This window comes from Maylandia zebra, linkage group LG7 (assembly GCF_041146795.1).
Source record: "Maylandia zebra isolate NMK-2024a linkage group LG7, Mzebra_GT3a, whole genome shotgun sequence".
Classification (NCBI taxonomy): Eukaryota; Metazoa; Chordata; class Actinopteri; order Cichliformes; family Cichlidae; genus Maylandia; species Maylandia zebra.
Genome location: NC_135173.1, coordinates 4959003 through 4973468, shown reverse-complemented (window position 1 = coordinate 4973468; position 14466 = coordinate 4959003). Strand labels below are relative to the sequence as shown.

The 14466-nt window shown below is 42.1% G+C and overlaps 1 protein-coding gene across 1 annotated transcript in view; it reads right to left on the bottom strand.

The window, feature by feature from the left end:
• The window catches only part of mob2a (MOB kinase activator 2a), a 55486-nt gene extending 54303 nt beyond the window's left edge, over positions 1 to 1183 (bottom strand). The window contains exon 1 of the mRNA XM_004570832.5: positions 502 to 1183. Coding sequence (XP_004570889.1) covers positions 502 to 518 — 17 coding nt within the window. The 5' untranslated portion in view covers positions 519 to 1183. The remainder of the gene's footprint in view (positions 1 to 501) is intronic.
• Positions 1184 to 14466: the final 13283 nt, after the last annotated feature.

Here is a 14466-nt window from a genome sequence, read left to right as displayed (position 1 = left end):
CCCTCCGTCAAAGCGACCAGCGCACCTTGCGCTGGGAAATAAGGGAAACCGCTCATAGCCGCGTTAGCAGCGCTGACAAGCCGCTAACCTAAAGTCCATCACCTCAGCGATGAGGTCACCGTCCAGTAAACTGCCATGTATAGCAATATTATCACGACCTACTCCGGGAGCTGCCATCCTTGGCTAGTAATCTGCGGCCCGAAGAGATGCCGAAAAATACCACCTGGCCCTGGGTAACGCTATCATGAGGCCGGTTAACCGTTGCCAGCTTTGCTAGCCTCGTCGGAGCGAAGCTAAGCTAAGCAACACGCCAACCGTTTACACACAGATTAAAGCGAGAATTTAACACTGTTGAACACGACAGTGCACCTGCATAACGCCGACTCCAGTGGTATCAGCTGCAGAGAAGTGAATTTGCAGGCAGCATCAGAAAGACTGCGCAGCTGACCTGTCATATAAGAGAGGATGCTATAGCTATGCAAGTTAGCTGTCTGTACTCACCCCATTAACCAATCCATGGTGCTGTTTGTGGCTAGCTTAGCTAATGTTAGCTGGCAGGGGATAAATCCACCAGGAGCTGGAGGCAACCCCCTAGTTTATCCAGCCACCACCCTCGCTACACTAGCTGACTGGCCCCCCGAGTCCTGTTGCTCTTTCCCCACGGGGCCCGCGTCTCTCCCAGTCGATGGATCCCGGCCGGTCAAACGCAAACGCCGCTTGAACTTCAAGCGATTGTTCTTGTTTTGATCCCCCAGTTAGCTCGGATCATGAAGCGGCAGGAACACAGTCGGATCAGTCTGTTAGCTGGTAGCGGGACTGAAGCATTGAGTGACTTTGAGCACGAAGGCGAGGAGAGCGGCAGTTCGAGTCTGTCTTGCGTCGCGGTGTGTTCAGTGTTCAGTAGCGCTGCGTTAGACTTGCCCACGGGGATGTCGCTGGTCAGACCGGTAACCTCTGTCATGAAGCCTTGTATGGCCACTGCGCTGCCAGCCTGAACCTTCACTGGAGCTGCTGCTTTCTGAACGAGGTCTAAATCGGAGTCCGGAAGTAAACACAGACCCGACCCACTCTGTCTCTTGTGCGTAAAATGCGTGTGAGCGCAGATGCAATGGGATATGTAGTTGAAGAATTAAAAATAATGGGGGTAAAACCGGTAGGTTTGGCGTGATCACGCTACGAAGACAAATCCAACACCAAACACGTTCACGCGCTAATAGAACGATTACCTATGGCAAGCCGTTAGAGCCATAATTACCGTCCAGTGGATGCGGAGCTTAGCGGGCTTGGGCGTTATAACACAAAGTCAAGACACTTGCCATCTTATTCTAGGTTAGTGACTCCCAGTTGGATGATTCATGTCAAGTCAGCGTGGGCCTTCTGCTCAACCATTTCCGATTTTGTTTTTTCATTTATTCAACTGTAATTCTGGATTGAGCAAAGATGACAAGCCAAACAATTAAAAACAACATTACAGAACAAAATTGTGGACTTTCCAGATGGTACTCTAATTATAAGTGAGAAAATAATTAAGTTAAATATATGCACCTCTTTAAAGGGAAAATTGCTATACTTACCTACAAAAAATATAATTAGATCAAAATTAAGTTCTCAGTTATTGTGAGACAACCATTTGTAAATACCTTCAAAAGTATTTGTTACACAAAATACATTTAAATAGCTCTATATAAATATAACTATGCATCAAATTTCACGACAACTATTATGTACATCCAAACTTTGGAACATAGAATTTTTGGTCAAGCAGGTTTAAGATGAAATGACCCAGCTTGGAAATGAAGATCCTTTGTCATGAAACTGGATTACCAAGCATGCAGCTGCCAGCAGGTCAACAAAAGTAGGTTGGGTATTATTACAACCAATAATGCTATTCGTTGGTGTTATCATACCTGAATGCTTAAACCTAGGTTTAGGTGCTTTTTTCTTTTACAAGAATCAGTCTTATCATTTATCTGTGGTCAGATATTTATCCAGCATTAGATAACTCAGAAAAGTCTATGGGGAAATATTTCTGTCCGTACTGTTTTATTGTTATAACACACATAAGAAGAGCTCTTCTTATAAATGCTGCTGGAGGCCATACATCTCAATAGGAATACATGCTAACCTTTCACTGTGAACCTGTCCAGCCAGGCAGCTACAGTAATGAGCAGTGTATCACTGGCTATGGTCTTAGCTATAAAGCTCTGTTAGCTCTCTGAAACAGATTGTCCTCCCACAGGAGAAACTGTGTTTTATGTCTATAGTGATATTTCAGTTGTTAGCACTCTAAAGACCCGAAGTCTAAAAAAAAATCATAGATGAATAATAACTCCTGTTCTCTGTTTTTAAATTATTTGGAAAACTCATTTTATTTATTTTTATTCCAGTTTCAAAGAATTGGTTCAAATATATTTAATTAGAATAACAGTAATTGTTATTTACCGAGCAGTTTTGTTTTGCACAGTTGTAGTTTATTGCCATTTTAAACCTGCTTGTCTTATAACACGATATATATTTCATTATAGTTCACCATGCACCAGACTTTCCCCTTCACTAGCTTTTCCTTAGTCAGTTTGTTCTCATTCTTTCCCCACCATTTTCCTCTTAAAGAAAAGCATCGATCAGACAGATGCATTTTGGAGAGAAAAAAAAATAGATCAATATGTACTTTGCTCTGTAAAAAGGACTGCAGCCCTACTGCTTCCTATCTCAGACATCATTAGAGCAAGACGTATAGCCATCATCAGCCCTTAACTCCCCCCTCCTCATCCTCCTCCTCCGTCTGTATCAGCCTCCCTTTGCTTCCTATTCCTTCCTTTCCTCTGTCATGCTCCACTATGCATCCTCGGGCGTCTATAAATAACAGTATCAAACAGGCGACAGAGAGGGCATTCAGAACAGGAGCCCTGTTAACAGCAGGCAGATCCACACGATTGGTTCGTTGACGCTCCAGCGTCCAGCTGGCCACCAATCGATTCAGTGTGGGGCGGGGTTTCTGAATTGATTGACAAAAAGCTGAAAACTCGTGTAATTCCATTGAAGGCCACGCGAGGGAGGTGTGGGATGCTTGTTGATGCTACAGTTTGGAATCAGCTGATCCAGGGTTTGGGATTGTTAGCAACACAAAGCACAAGCACGACACAGAGAGGAAGTCTCTTTTAAACATGCACCAGACTTGCCTTTTCAAAGCTTAATTTCTAGAGATACACAATACTTCTGTCACGCTGGACAATTCCTTATAAACGCTCCCAAAACTCTGGATTATCCTATGAATTTTCCAAAATATTGTGTCATTGTTTGCAGAATAAGACACAAAATCCAGGTTGCCTTCAGTTAACTGGGAGAAAGTACTGGGATCTCATGCTAATTATTATAAACTGAACAAATGATATCATGCGTGCACTTTTATAGGGAAATTCATAGGGAAATGCTTATGTAGTCAAAATATCTGTTCTAAATGTTTGGTGTATCTGGTTCACATCCAGCCTGTTTTAATTAATTAATTAAAGTTCACTGGGGCTCTCCTAAGTTCTTCCCAGGAGTGGCTCTCACACTCAGGGGCCTCTGGATGTCTGGGGCCTGGATCTCCTTCATGTCTGCTTCATGACCTGGGGGACGGGGCTATGGCTCCCCACACGCCCCCCAGCAGATCATTACATGGAGAAACCTTTTGAATACAAGCGCGCTTATCCACCCAGGTGTGCACACAGGTGTACACACACACAGGTGCTCACAGACACAAACTTCACCTTTCTTGGCTGCTACCTCAAAGCACATTGTGCGCTGTCGGTCTTGCGTGCTGCCCAACAACATTCAATATTTAGTATTTACTGTTATTTACACTTAGCTAGATTATTGCGATGGTGTTGTGTTTATTATGTTGCTCTCTTTCTTGCTTGTTTTCTCTTCTTTTTTTCTCAGCAGGTGATCCAGCTGATTTTTTTCTTCCCCTCCCCTCTTTTTATTCCTCCGCTTTCTTTCTTTCTTTCTTTCTTTCTTTCTTTCTTTCTTTCTTTCTTTCTTTCTTTCTTTCTTTCTTTCTTTCTTTCAGCCTCCTTCCCCAGTCATGTCTGTCCCATCTGTAACTACTGAAAATAAAATAAATAAATAATAATAACAAAGGTCAACCAATTGGACCAATATGGCAAGGCTGTGATGATCCACTTGGTAAAGTAAATCTGTTGGGCATCTTTCTTTGCCTTCAGATAATAATTCTGATGGCTAAAGAACAAAACGGGACAGGCACCAAAAAAAAAAAAAAAGATTAATACTTAATCTGTGCAATGCAGCAGAAGAGACATTCGATTTTTTTAAAGTCACATTTTAAGCTATATTTTTGCCAAAAACAGTTTTTTGAACTGGGGAAACATTTGCAGATATTCTTTACAGTATGCCCCATCCTCTTCTTCTTCAGTTCATTAAAAAAAACAAACACACCCACACATATAAAGAGTGTTTTCTAGAGGGAACTGTAAAATACCTTAGCTTTTGGCCATCAGGCTTTGCTTATCGAGCAGCGCTTACCTGGAATATCAACAACTCTCAAATCATTTTCTAAATCCAAAACACTGGTTACTGAATAATCAAACATGTCATAATCTCAAGTTGTGTAAACTAGTGTTTTGGCTACTTGTGTACCCTTTTGTATTGGTGTGCATGTGACTTTGTGTCCCAGCCACGGGACTTGGGCACCTTGCACGCACCTTGAGTCGACCATAAACTCCTCTGTATGGCAAAGTGAGGCCATTCATCTGAGAGATAAAGCATGTTTCAAATGGGGTCATGCAACAGGACAACAATCCCAAGCACAGCAGCAAATTCACAACAGAATGACTGACAAAGAAAAGAATCAAGATGCTGCAATGCCCAGCTGATGTCCAGACCTAAGACTGACTGAAATGCTGTGGAACTTAAGAGAGCTACGCACAAACAAATGCCCACAAATGTCAGTGAACTGAAGCAACATTGTAAAGCAGAATGGGCCCAACTTCCTCCATAAAGATATGAGAGACTGATAAAGTCATAAAGAAAACAATTACTCTAAGTTATTACTGCTAAAGGTGATTCTATAAGCTGCTGTGTCATTGAGGAAACACAGTGAAAAACATGTCGTTTTCACATGACTCCATGAATGCGCTATTTATTAGTCATATACAAATGCCAGCCTGCCAGCAACATGCTCCTGAAAGTTAGCCTGTACTGCTAAATCTTGCACAGTTACATGATTTAACCAAGAGTTAATGTTAACTAATGTGCACCGTCTCCTTTAATGCAAAATGAACAGAAACATAAACCATGTTTAAAACACACTGCCATTGTAAAATTCACGACAATACTTCAGCATACCACTGTGAATGAACCTCAGTCTGCAGTGACCTCAGGTGTTCAGTGAACCATGTTTACCTCTTTCAAGGGTATGACCTGCAGCTTGACTTCAGAGACACAGCCAGAGATGTGCTCTGTGGGAAAATGAGCTGGGCTCTGGTCAGGTGCTCGTCTGAGTTAGCCAAGGTCATTTCCTGAAATGCATCCACTCGTCGATACAGAGTCAGCCAGGGGGTCGATATGTTCCCATTGCACAGCACCCCCGCCAGTACGGTGGATGAAAGAGATCTGCACCCGTACCTAGTGCGTCATCCCTAATCTTAGACATACAGTCAGCAAATGCAATAAAAACAGCAGCAATTCAACGTAATACAATCCAAGATCAATCCTACTTTAAACACAATCTTTGCTGAGTTTGTTATGGTCAGTTTTAAAATAAACCTGTGATCTTGTTTGTGGTTTATTATAACTTGCATATTAAATACAGGTAGTAGATTATATATTACACCTTGCAATGTATTACAAAACACCTAGTTACATACAAAAAGGAAGCACAGGTTTAACTATTAACTATTAGGGTGACCCAAGTACTTCTGATCATGAAAAAGATCTGTTGTGGTGGCTGCATTGTGCTGTTGCCTTCCTTTCAAGTTGTACACCTGCTGTAGCTCCATACATTTGTATCCCGATCGCTGCATGTTGTAATGATCACACAGTCCTGACTCTTCAAAACATGGCCATTTTTACTGGCAGACTTAAACAACCGGGCTTGGACTTGGGCCTCTTTCTTTTTCAAAAACTTTAAAGCCTTTTTTGGATCAAAAATAAGATTATTGTGAAAGCTCGCACACACAAGCACACATACCTATAGATCAGCTCAGCGCTGCAGGGTGAGTGAAGCTGCGCCATGACTGATATGATTTATTCATAGCTGGCAGCAGTAACTCAAAAAGCCATTAGGAGGCATTAAAACGGAGACACCTCACATTACTCTTGCATGAATAATAAATGCTTAATAGATGCAATGAGGTGTATGCAGATCAGTGTTTTAGCTTCATTAGAACACTATTTTGCCTACTAAGGAACTAAAAGTATGTTTTGATCAGAGGTGCTTGATTGCAAAAAGACAGTTGATTCATTCTTGAATCTTAAAGAAACTCAAATGAAACCTGCAAGTTAAACTCAGTTTGTTTTGGAATCTTTTTAAATCAGACTTATGTAACCTCAGGATAATTTGTTTGCGAACCTTTAATAGTAGAACTGCAGAAATATTTATGTTGAAATAGGTAAACATCCCCTTAGTTGGATACAGTGTGCATGCAAGTGTGTGTGTGGTTGTGTTAGACATGTTTACTGTTAGCAGGCTGATCTCATATCACCGATGGATTAATTTTCAGTTTCTCAATAATGATCACATAACATAAGGTGATGATAATGGCTGTTTGCATGACTGGGTTTCAAAACGTCGGCACCGCCAAGTCTGTCTGCCTGTGTGTCTTTTCAGTCAGTATATGATGTGTGTGTGTGTGTGTGTGTTTGCTGTAGTGCTTGTGTCATTGCTGGCTCCACACTGACGGCTGATGTCTTAGTGCGTGAGTCAGTCTTAGCCACATTACTCATGTCTGCAGACCTACCTGGCTCCAGTGTGCCGATGCTTTAAAGATGGACAGAGGTGGAGGGGGTGGAGAAGCAGAAGGTGGATGTGACTCTCTCAGACTAAATTCATGCTGTTGTGATTCTAAAAGAGGACAGCAGTTAAATCAGGAGACTGTTTGACCCAAGACTCTGAAACCAATTTGGGATTTTCAAAAAGAAAAAGCTGCACTTGCTGCACAGTTTTGCCTCCGGTACGTTAAACCCAGAGCGACTCGTCTTCGGAGCAGTCAAATCATGCTGTTTTAATGCAGTAAATTTTCCGTGACCACAGTGATGCAGCCCCCCTTCCCCCTTTCTGTTTCTAGCAAATCAGACATGAAGTCATTTTCAGCCAGAAGCAAGTCAACAGAAATAACTTGCATGTGGCTCTGAGGTCATGGGCAGAGAGAGGAGAAATGATAACAGAGCAGCAGCCACAAATACTAAGTGTCAGCAGCAAGCAGTCCACAGAGTGAGAGATTCCGTCTTTGTCTTGGCAACATACAAGTCATGGTGTCTCTGTGATTGTTAAAGCTGTCCTCCCCAAGCAATGGGTCTAATTACGTGCATCAGTGTTTACAGTCAAAATTTTGGGATTTTTGCTCTAAATTCCAAAGCTGTAATCAACAGAAAAGACTCACTACATGTGAAGTATTGTCATCACTGTGTTGTTTACTCTTAACCTAGCTCTAAAAAGTAGGTACATTTTTTTCTCTCAATAAAATAATGTAGTCAGAATGTAAATATTATTTACAAAACCAATAAAATTGTTCAGCCGCAATACCAAAAAAATGTGTTTTCTACCCAACCAAGAAAAGTCACTAAGTTCAAATTGAAAGTATTTGAAAGCAGCTCCCTTTTATCCACACGGCTGACCATAAAAGAGGTCCCATTCATTGTTGTGTGAAAAGACAAAGGCCTGCATTTTAAATCTGATGTAAAAGTCAGCAAAGTTGTTGAAGCTCAGATTTACCGATTCAGTCAGGATTGCATGAATAACGACAAAAAGGCTTAGGTTCGGTTAAAAACAGTAACTAAAGACTGTTTTAACACAAGCTAAACACAATACCTGCAGGCCACTGTGGGTACAGTATAGTAGAGTTAGTAAAGGCTCAGTTAGGATACTGAACCGGTCTTGCATACTGTGGTCTGTGCTCTGTGAAACTATTTTTGTTTATTTTTGGCTCTCACAGGGATGATGCAGTGTCTGAACTAAGTGGAACCACATCCACCTGAAGCACTGTCTTCTTCTGTGGTGGTCCAGGATGTTGTTTTTGGAGGTGCGGATGCTGAGATATGGGATACACGCTGTGTGCTGCTGACTAGCCTGTGTGTGTATCTGTTTGTGTGTGTGTGTGTTGACATGCTGATGGGGTTTGGAGCAGGGCAGAGTGCTGATGGGGCTGATGTGGTGAAAGAGAGAGAGAGTTGCAGTTTGTTCTACTGAAAGACAGAGACAGATGTCAGCAGCACCAGCTGCTTCAGTCAGCACATTGAGCATACATACACATGCTCATTTACGGTGATGAAGAGTTGCTTTGCTCACACACGTGGTATGTATGGAGAGGAAATGAAGTTAGACTTTCCCTCTCTCATTCTCGTTTCATTTCAGAAAGCAGAAACTGTGGGAAACCTGAGGCCCAACGGGCTGATGTAGATTCAATCTGCTGCTGGCTTCACTAGTGGAACAAAAATATTGATCGCCTCTCACCTTCCTGTCAGGGGACAAAAGTGGAGCTGCTGAGGTTGACTAGCAGCCAGCAGTAGGTGGCAGCAGTCAGTTACACAACACCTGAATGAGTAATCAAGGCCGAGTGTCTGCTTTCTGCTGCTGCTGTGTGCGCATATATGCAAGCCCCTCATCACTCAACCACACTCCAGCTCCACTGTAGATGCAAATTATATTGAACCTATCTCTGTAGCCTATGAAAATCACCCAGGTGGATGCATGATTGTTACCATGACCCATTTCTGTAAGCACTTTTACTCTTATTCATACCAAAAGCTCCAGACAGCGCAGTGTGTCCTCACAGCCTTTCTTTTTCCAGTGATTTGCCTGTCTAGACACCCCCTCTTGTCTTGCTGTAACGCTGCAGGCTGTAATACACAGGTGGCCATGACAACACTAACTGCATTAGGCTGGATTACCTGAGGCCTGCTGAGCCTCTGAGCCAACCAGGGATTCCTCCTCACCACAGGCCTCACACACAGACGCACACAGCCTGTTGCTCAAGAAACTAATGATCTCCCTGTGTTCATTTATTTAGCTCATTTCACTGTGGTGAGTTGTAACTCATGTAGAAATGAAGGCCCGCTCATGACTGCCCTCAAGACTGCATGAGGGGAACAGCAGAAAGGGACGCTGGACACATATGTTTGTACCAAGGCTGCTGCTGGCCTGGCATAGACCAGAGGGGAACTACCACAGTCTGCCTGGCCTCCCAGTCCAAAGAGCTCCACTTTTCGCCTGCTTGCGTGAGAGATGGATAGGGATGAGAGAGAGGTTAGGGAGAGGGAGTCAGACAGAGAGAAATAGTAGGACGAGCAGGCTGCCAGACTACAGGGTTATATAAGGACAAGAGTTTTCCATGGGAAAAAAAGGGGGGCAAGAAATGCTGTTTGGAGTCAGCCATCCTAAGTGACGCGTGGAAAAGTGCGGAATGCTTTGCTGACGTAACTTTCGAGCAGGGAAAGAGCCTAATGAGTATGTGGCGGAGATTAAAGTGTGCAAAAGAAAAAGCACATAAAAAAGAAGGAGAGGAAGAGAAAGCGGGCATTTTCTGTGAAAATATGTGCGTGCGTGAGTCCACTTTGGATGCGAACGAGTGGAAAAGCGGAAAAAAGAGTGGCGTAGATTGCTGACGTAATGCTTCCAAACTGTTTCCATATAGAAGGCCTGGACCAGGCGCCAGGCAGCCCCTCAGCATACGTCTGGTACCCATCAGCCACTGTGAGAGGGAGGACACACACGCTATCATTCACCCACACATGCATGCTAACACATATGCAGCACATGTTAATGCACATATTGTTCACAGATGTAATGTTTAACTGTCACTACTATTTGCTGTCTGCATAAAACATGTAAAAACGTATCTATGCACACATAGAGGGACAAGGAGCAGACATTAATAAAAGCACGCACAAAACAAAGTAGATCCTTCCATATGACCCACAAGAGGTCTGTGGACATGACTGATGATGATGTAGATTTGCATTAAAGAGTTCAAACTGTGCTCTCTATCCCATCATCATAAAACCAAAGATGGAAAAAGTTGTGGTGAGTTGCGAGAGACTTCAGGAATCCATTTCTACTGTATTACTTCACACTAATATCCTACTTTGAGTGGTTATTTAAACAAAAACAAAAAAAGCACCACTGTTTGTGCTTTACACATAAACTTCCTATCCTGAGATGCTAACCAGAGTGCTCTGATTGTTCTTTGCTATGTGGTTTGACTTTGGTCACAGAGAGTATAAACAGTCCTGGGTTGTCATGTACTGTTTAAACATGATAATCCTGCATATTATGAAAAACACAATTTGACTCACAACTATTTATATAATTGTGATGTAGACTAAAATCACTGGTGCTTACTGTGCAGTCATTATGTCTCTGTCATGACCAGGAGCTTCTGTGTCACCACACAAATCAACACAACTTACAAAACCGGTTGGGTTTGGCCTCATATAAATATATGTGTGTGTGTGTGTGTGTGTGTGTGTGTGTGTGTGTGTGTGTGTGTGTGTGTGTGTGTGTGTGTGTGTGTGTGTGTGTGTGTGTAAAAACATCTCATGCATGCATAGAGATATCGGTCTAACATCCAAAGAATGCGTACACTCATCAGACACTTTATTGGGTACACCTATTCAACTGTTTGTTACCTCTAATATCTATGCTTTAAACTTGGTATGGTTGGTGCCAGGCGGCTGGTATACTTTAGTGGTATTTAACTACACAACAATAAGCTTTACAGAGAATGGTCAGAAAAGGAGAAAATATCCAGTGAGGAACAGTTCTCTCTCTCTCTGTGTCAGTCTCTGTGGCAACATTCGGATAGGAGGGTCAGGATTTGGTGTAAATATGAAAACACGGACCCACCCAGCTTTGTATCAACTGTTCAGGCTAGTAGTGGTGTTTGCTTGACCCGTTGACTAGTTTGGGCTCCTTAGTACCAACTGAGCGTCATTTAAACATCACAGCCTACCTGAATATTGTTACTGGCCACTGGCCCCTTTATGACCACAGTGCAGACACCTGCTGACGGCTCCTTCCTGCGTAACACACCATGTCACAAAAGCTCAAATCATCTCAAACCTTCTTCTTGAACATCTCAATGAGTTCACTGTATTCAACAGTGAACTCCTGCACCTTTGGGATGTGGTGGAATGGGATTTGCATTATGGATGTAGAGCCAACAAATCTGCATCAGCTGTGATGACAGTATGGACCGAAATCTCTAAGTACCGTTTCCAGCACCTTGTTGAGTCTGTGCCACGAAGAACTAAGAATTTCTGAGGGCAAACTAGTGCTACAAAGGCATACCTAATAAAGTTTCATATGCACACTTTTATCCGACACCTAGACACACACACACACACATGCTCACTTTCTATCCACATGCACATTATTTGCATTCTTTCCAGCTGCCTGTCTGGCCTTGACCCTCCCATATATTTGTTTTACTAAACAATCTGCAAAGTAAAGAAGTGCTCAGGGCTATTAAAATATAAATGAAAAATAAATAAATAAAGAAACAGCAGAGAAATTACCACGAAAAAAGGAATTGCTCTGAAAGCTATTTCAGGACATTGCACACTCGCAACAGGAAACCTGCAAAGAAGTGCAGACTACAGCAGAACAGAAAAGAGACTGTAGACAAGGCAGGTTACCCGAGATGCAGATCCGTATATAATACGAGCTGAGGGCACCTTGAAAAACAAACGCACACACATATACGCATCTAGAGGGCGCATATTGTAAAGGGATTATCTGTTGTGATCCAAGTAATAAATATGCACACCAGCGTGGCAAGTAGGATGAAAGTGAGTAAATGGGATTTTACTGTGTATTTCATAGCCACGGTGGTCTTGTCAGGGGGAATTCCCATGATGGCAATAAAAGAGAGACACACTCAGAGAAGAAAAGCAGAGGGACTCAGCTGGAGATGGTGGTAATGTCATTACCTCTGCCTGTCTCTTATTGGACACGCTCATTAAGGCAGCATTGTGCTGAAGGCTAAGGGCCATCTGGTTTTGCATGTTGTTTGTGTGTTTGGACACGCTGAAAGGATTTGTTCCATCTTCTTCGCTCCTCCTCACCTCACTCATTTCCCCATTAGTTGTTTGGGCTAGACCAGATCAAATCCTGGGGCTTTAGGAGGGATGTCTTGTTTGCAGGAGAGATGTTGTTTGATTGCACAAGGTGGAATTCCACCATGACATCATGAAACCAAAACTGCTTTTGTAGTGAAACCCCCACCGATGGTGCTCGATGAATGCCCCCCATGGATTCGGATGTTTTTTGTAACATACGTGTACACTGTATTCTCTTGGGGCAAATGCCTCTCTTTGTCTTTTTCTTTCTCACACAAACACACCACTACCTCATCTCAGTGTCTCATCCCCTAGAGGTAAGCAATGTTCAAACACATCACATCATTGGTAAACACCGCACCCTTGCCAGTCAGCCTCCCTTACTCGTGTGCTCAAAGAAACAGAGGGATAAGGAAGAGGCTGAGGAGGAGACGAGCCGGAAAAGACCTGTGAACCTGTCGTGTGTGTGCTCTGAGTAAAAAAGAGGAAGCAAAGCCGTAACCAGACAGTGAGTCAATCAGGAAAACGGGGAAGAACAGGGTGATGTTTTTTAGAGGCATAACATGCCCCTTTCCTGTTCTCAGACACACATGTACACTCACCAAGCACTTTATATAGCACTTGTGCAATCCAACACAACAGCTGTTTCAAGGCTTCCACATTTACAGCAGTGACAAAATATTAGGGAATCTTTTTTTACAGCTCAGATTGCAGTTGTGCCACCACTTTTGTGTTTATTGTCAACTGAAGCTGAAAACAAGTTTCGTAAAAGTAGAATTTGTGGCGCAGCTGTTTTGTTTGGTTGCATTAGATTGCACAAGTGTTTCTAGTTAAGGCTCAGGGAGTGCATATAAGGTGTGCTTTAGGTCGCCACGTGGTGAAAAAAATCTCTGATGGAGGCACCTAAACGTTACCTTGGTGTGAATTCATCCGTTAACTACTGGTGAGAAAAACTAAAAAGACATTTATGCAATTAAACAATGTATATCTGTTAATTGTTTTGTACTTCAGTGTGAAATGTTTTACATTCATGCCTATTTCTTACTTGGACAACAAGACTGGCACTGCTCTCATGTCTTTATAAACCCATAGCTAGCAACCTGCACCTTAGGAACTGGAAACAAAGAAACAGCGAGCTCTGTCCAGCTCTAATAAAATCCCTGTTTTTCCTTTATTTATCTATTACTCCTTATTCTTCAAATGAAACCATGGAATATGCTTAGCTGTGATTTTTTTAAGTGCTGAGGGTGGTTGAGGGTGTTGTCAGGCTATTTGGTTCCCTCTGTTTCCTGTCTGTAAGCTAAACTAAGCTAGCTGGATGTCCTTACAACAGATGACACTTAGCACACGTCCTCTCTTCTTGGCCAGAACAAAGCTTGTTGCTGGGCTGTGAGGGTGCATAAAGTATACTGTACAACCAGTGGCTAACAAATTTATTAGACCATCACCCAATGTTTGTGCTGCAGCTGCCCTAAATTAACAGCAGTGGGAATTACCAAATTCATGTTTTAAATGTTTCTGTAACTAATAATCCACCCATATGTGGATGCGCTTTAATCCAAGGGATATTTCTAAAAATATAATTACTGGCAGCACGGTACAGATATTTACTTTCAATCTAGAACATGACTTTTTTTTAAATGACAAGTGACATAATAAACTTGCTAAGAACTGTAAATATGACTATGTATTAAAAATCCAAAGTTATTTGGATTTGTCAACTTTTGTTTTACCTGGGACTGCTTTGATGTTTTGGTTGTTTTTTTGGATTGTTGTCCTACGTTTGAGCTTTACTATCTGTAAATCCATTACCCTTATTTGGACTCATTAAAAGAATGTGTTTTGTATATGAAAAGCTGTAAATAAAATAATATGTCCCCTCCGTGCAAAACTGCGATTAGTACAAGCTGCTAAATCTGCTGTCAGAGATCGGACATCCAAATACTTTAGGGACTTAAGACATCCTTCCTTCTAAGTTATCTTGAGCCACGTTGTGAGAGTCAACATTTATATAGCAACAGTACCAGATATTTACCCTAAAAAAAGTTGAAAGACCTAGCTCAAATAATTTTCTAGATAATTAAAAAAACGATGCCAAAAAGCCATCTGACACCCCTACTTTCATTCACTGTAATATACTCTTCTTTTTTGAAAGTAGGAACCTCAAATGTTGCTTAATTCTTATTAAGA